The 4,969-nt window shown below is 33.9% G+C and overlaps 1 protein-coding gene and 1 pseudogene across 1 annotated transcript; one reads left to right on the forward strand and one right to left on the reverse strand.

Annotated features, from left to right (window-relative positions):
• Positions 1 to 666: 666 nt before the first annotated feature.
• LOC125866150 (PRA1 family protein B4-like) lies at positions 667 to 1,727 on the forward strand. Its single transcript, XM_049546455.1, has one exon. It carries the CDS (start codon positions 852 to 854, stop codon positions 1,530 to 1,532), a length of 681 nt encoding a protein of 226 aa, XP_049402412.1. The 5' UTR covers positions 667 to 851; the 3' UTR covers positions 1,533 to 1,727.
• Positions 1,728 to 2,880: 1,153 nt separating this feature from the next.
• On the reverse strand, positions 2,881 to 4,526 carry LOC125864103 (uncharacterized; annotated as a pseudogene).
• Between the last annotated feature and the right edge of the window lie 443 nt (positions 4,527 to 4,969).

Consider the following 4,969-nt stretch of genomic DNA (forward strand, 5'->3'; position numbering starts at 1 on the left):
AAAACCCGACAATATTTGGGTTGGTTATGATTTTGTTCGGAAAAAATCAATACAATAACCGAACTGAACTGATAAATTATATACATATATTTTTTTATTATACATACATAATATATTGATTTTATAAACAATTTTAAAGATCATATATATACGTTTTCATCAAAATTTATTTATAATTTACTTATGAAAGCAAAATTTCATGTATATGGGTCATGAGGGTCTATGACAATTCTTTATGAGATTGAAAATGTCAATGTCTCTTCCTTTTAGGTCAATATAATGAATTTCAAAGCTTTATTCATATTAACTCAATGATTGAAAATTATGTAATGTCAGTCATTCTAACTAATTTTCGTTTTGAATGGATTGTTGTAACTTTTTTCATGTTTTGAATAAATTATTTCTTTTATTTTTGTATATGGTTAATAACCGAATAACCAAACAAAAAAATATGTATTATATTTGGTTTGGTTTGATTTTGATAATCTTAAAACTGATTAAATTGGTTTGATTTTAATTTTGATCAATAAATGTTTTAAATCGATCCGTGAACACCCCATATATATAATTGAGACTGAAAGATCATTAGTTAAATTAGATCATTTTTTTTGAAACTGAAAGATTATGTGACGTAGGGAGTATTTATATATATAATATATAATCAAGATTACTGGTGATTAGTCAATAATAAATTCATTGAACAAGCTTAGATCCACCGACGAAAAATTGGATCCCCTTTCTCCATCAGTCAACCCCCTCCATTTACCGTATAAATCAAGCAAAATCCCCATTTTTTTAGCCATAAATCAATCACCAAACTTCTCTGCATTTCACCAAAGAAATTCTTAACAATGGCAACCGCTTCACCAACACCAGTTCTACCAATTTCCAACCCCCAAACCACCACCACTACCGTCGCCGCCGCCACCACCGATACCCAACAAACCATTACCGGTGTGGGTCCTACCCCTGCTCTCCGTTCATTCATCAACCGCATCTCCGAAACCGTCCAAGGTGGTCTCTCCAATCGCCGTCCATGGGCTGAACTCGTTGATCGTTCCGCCTTCGCTAAACCTGAATCTGTTTCCGACGCTACCCTCCGTATCCGTAAAAACTACTCCTATTTCCGTACCAATTACCTTTCTCTCCTCGCCGTTGTCCTCGCTTTCAGTCTCATTACAAACCCATTTTCCCTCATTTTTCTTACCGGTCTCCTCGCTGCTTGGCTTTTTCTTTACCTTTTCCGTCCATCAGATCCGCCTTTGGTTCTATTTGGTCGGCAGTTTTCTGAACGGGAAACGCTTGGGGTTCTCATCGTTTCCTCCGTTGTTGTTATTTTTCTCACCAGCGTTGGATCTGTTCTTGTTTCTGCTTTGATGATTGGTCTCGCAATTGTGTGTACACATGCTGCTTTTAGGGTTCCTGAGGATCTTTTCCTTGACGATCAGGAGTCTCCGGCAACTGGGTTTCTCTCTTTCTTAGCCGGCGCCGCCCCTACTTCCGGCCCCGCTGCTGTTTCCGCTAGGGTTTGAGGCTACAACGACGCCGTATTGAGGTCCAAGGAAATTGATTTCTTATATAGGTAATTGAAATTGATTAGTAGATAAAGAGAATAATCAAAATTAGATGATCAAAAATTATGTTAATCCAAAGAGATTGTTCTTTTTTTGTTTTTCTTTTTTTTTAATATGCAAATGTATAATCAGGATCTGCTTGGGATTTTGTTTATGTAATTTGTTATAGTAGAATGTTTACATATCTAATCATTTGATTGATTTATTTCTTAATTTTTGTTGATACATGATAATGATTGTTATGTATGTTTAATGTTTTACCAAATGTTTCAATTTTAAATTTACATAATTAGAGAGCAGCATGACCAAAAAGATCACTCCTAATGTTTATTCATGTTGTTATACTAAACATTTCATAATTAATGTATTAAATTGTTGTCAAAAGGGTAATTAATATCCTAAAACTTGGGTTGTGGGAGTACTTGGTTATGGTGCGCAGACTCTTTCACTTTTGATGTTGTATTTGTGTTATATGGAGATTTTTAATGTTATTAGTTGTGGTGGACGGTATTTTATCATTTTTAATTAGAGTTCCGAAATTCAAGTGAAATGAAATTGCTAATGCTCTATTCTTTCAAGTAAAATTTCTCGATCCAAATACGAATTAATTGAACTTTAAAATAGATATCAAATATTGAGTTGCACATCGAAAGGATTGGAGATTTTTGGTTTGAAGGCAATCTCATACTTGGCTCTTAGCTTTGCCCGAGCTTCAAAATAGATATCGAACTTTATTGGAGATATTTGGTTTGAAGCAACCTCATACTTGGATCGTAGCTTTGCTTGAGCTTCAAAATAGATAACGAACATTGAATCGTAAATCACAAAGATCAGAGATTTTTGGTTTGAAGGCAACTTCATACTTTGCTCCCCCGCCCACACACACAAAAGTTTGTTCTTTACCAGTTTTTTATGACATTGTGATGAAATGACCTTAAGATTGTTATTTTCCTACGATTCCATGTTTGTGAGCTTTGGCAATTGCTCATGTAGCAGAAAGGGTGAAAGCCAACATTGTAGTTACGAGATTGCTAGAAGCTTAAACCTTGTATGTGTTAAAAAGATTTGTTTAATATGCTTAAATAGTTTATTCACAACTCAATTTTAAAAAAACATTGATCCAAAACTCATAAATTAAAAATCCTAACTTTACCTCTATAGTTAGCGTCTTAGCGATGAAGGAAAATAATTTCAATACATATGGCAATAATTAAACAGGACTCATAACTTTCATCTAGGAATATAGCAGTCTATAAGAAAGTAATCTGCCTTCCCTATTAAGCTTAAGGTCCACAATTTAAAATAGCTATAGTATTAGCGAAACTAGAGTTGTGGGAGATAACAGAAAAACAGTAAAAAAATCTATAGCTAATACAGAATCTGGCAAATCCTTGGTTGCAATCCGCTGCTTCTTCCATTTATAAGCAGAAGCCAAAATGTTAAGATTGTTCGCCTGCGGGAAAAGATAGTCTATGTACTCCTCGTACGCTGCTGGACCATCCTCCGTCTCTATTTGCCTTCTCTTCTTCAGTTTCTTTGGTAGTTTGGCACGGACTAAATTGGCATTCCCAAGCTCACCAAAATTGCTTTCCATATATATCCATTCTTCAACAAAAATTGTTCTTTCTTCTTTTATCAAGTAAGAAACGGCCCTCTCAAAGACATCTCTGGCATGTTGCAGACACTTCTCTTTCTGTTCGATATCAGAATCATCAATAGCCGAAGCCTCAAACTTTGAAGTCTTTCATATAGTGCTCTTGTTCTTTCAAATTCACCCTCAGAGATCTCAAAGTCGATGTAAGCCCTCCATAGTAACTCTGGAATATCCATTGCAGGTTGGTCAATTGCAAGCTCAAAAACAGCTCTGGCTCTCTCCGTTCCATACAAGGACCTCTCTAACTCAGAAAATTTGCTCCAAGCATAGCAATTTTCAGGTGACCATTCTAAGTACTTCTCATAAAGCTTTCTGCAACGGTCTATGTTCCCCAAATGCAGCATTCAGCTCTATTTCAATGTACTTGTTAAATATCTTGTCTTTAGGAGCCCTTCCAATTGCTTCGTGCCTCCTTGTGCCGAATCTCAGACTGGGCAGCCAACAACCAAATGTTTGCAAATGAAAACTTGTGATGGGGAATCACTCCCTGTAGACATATCTGGTCCTTTCCATGTCTTGTGCATCAAGCTCTTCATATAATATGCATAATTAAAATCCATAAGTAAATGTATCGCTGCCAATACCGCTTCTCTTCAGCAGGAGGAACATTAGCAATGGCTCTCTTTATTTTCAATGCTCTCTTCTAGACGGATATAATCAAACCACGAGGATTCTTCCTTACTTGATCCTCCAACTATAGCATCCTTCCTTATCACCATACTGCTTTTCAAATGCCACAAACTTGCTGTACAAATCTTGATCAGCTCGCCCTTTAATTTCGGTATGTGATCATTTATATATGCACCTTGCTCTGTCCGTCTCCCTCGTTAATGTGCACGTGTTTCCATAGGTTCATTACTAACCTGACTGTTAATTGATTATATCAAATACTAATCAAGGGTAACATCTACCAACACTCCGTATCACATGAACTATATGATATACGCTCAAAAATTATATAAGTAAAACTCAATTTAATGTAGCTAATTTTGTTATATATGTACATGTGGTTTTTTTTTTTTGCCCAGTAAAAAATTGAACGTACACCTTTTTATAGATTTATTACAACAAAATGTTAGAAAATTTGTCAATTGAAGAACAAAGGTTAATATTTATTTCGAAGAAAATAAGAGTAGCATAAGCCTTTCAGCCTTTTGTTCTTATTTAAACGGTGTTCATATATTTATATTAGTAATTGTAATTTAATTATATATGCATATATATATTTTAAAAGGTTATTTCGTGTTGTTTGGTATAATATTATTATATCTTTTATTTTATTACTTTTTTATTGACATTTTTATGAGGAAAAATAAGAGACCAAATTATATAAATAGAAATTATACAACAAATAACTCTCATACTTCTAAAATTCAATTACTCGTGCTTCGAATTAAATTTTAAGTTCGTATATAAATATACTTAAGAGGCATCATAAAATACACAAGAAAGAAAGAATGAACGAATAGAAAAAAATAATACAATACACATATCATTACGACTTTAGTCATTAAAATTAAAAGTAGAAGGAAAAACAAAATCAACGCATAATTGTCTAAGATCTTGTCATATCTACTTCACAAGCCTATCAATATTCAAAGCTTTCTTCTTCTTTTTCAAGTCAAACAAAGGCGGAGAGACATCACTCTTGTTGCTATTCAGTACTTCACAAATCTATCACTATTCAAAAGCTTTTTTCGTGTAAAAATTAAAATCAAGAGGCATCATATCATAGATAAAT

The sequence above is a fragment of the Solanum stenotomum genome, chromosome 5 (assembly GCF_019186545.1).
Source record: "Solanum stenotomum isolate F172 chromosome 5, ASM1918654v1, whole genome shotgun sequence".
Classification (NCBI taxonomy): Eukaryota; Viridiplantae; Streptophyta; class Magnoliopsida; order Solanales; family Solanaceae; genus Solanum; species Solanum stenotomum.

Bases quoted from the DNA above. Each gene is read 5' to 3' on its own strand.
- LOC125866150 (XM_049546455.1), top strand. From the start codon at position 852: ATGGCAACCGCTTCACCAACACCAGTTCTACCAATTTCCAACCCCCAA.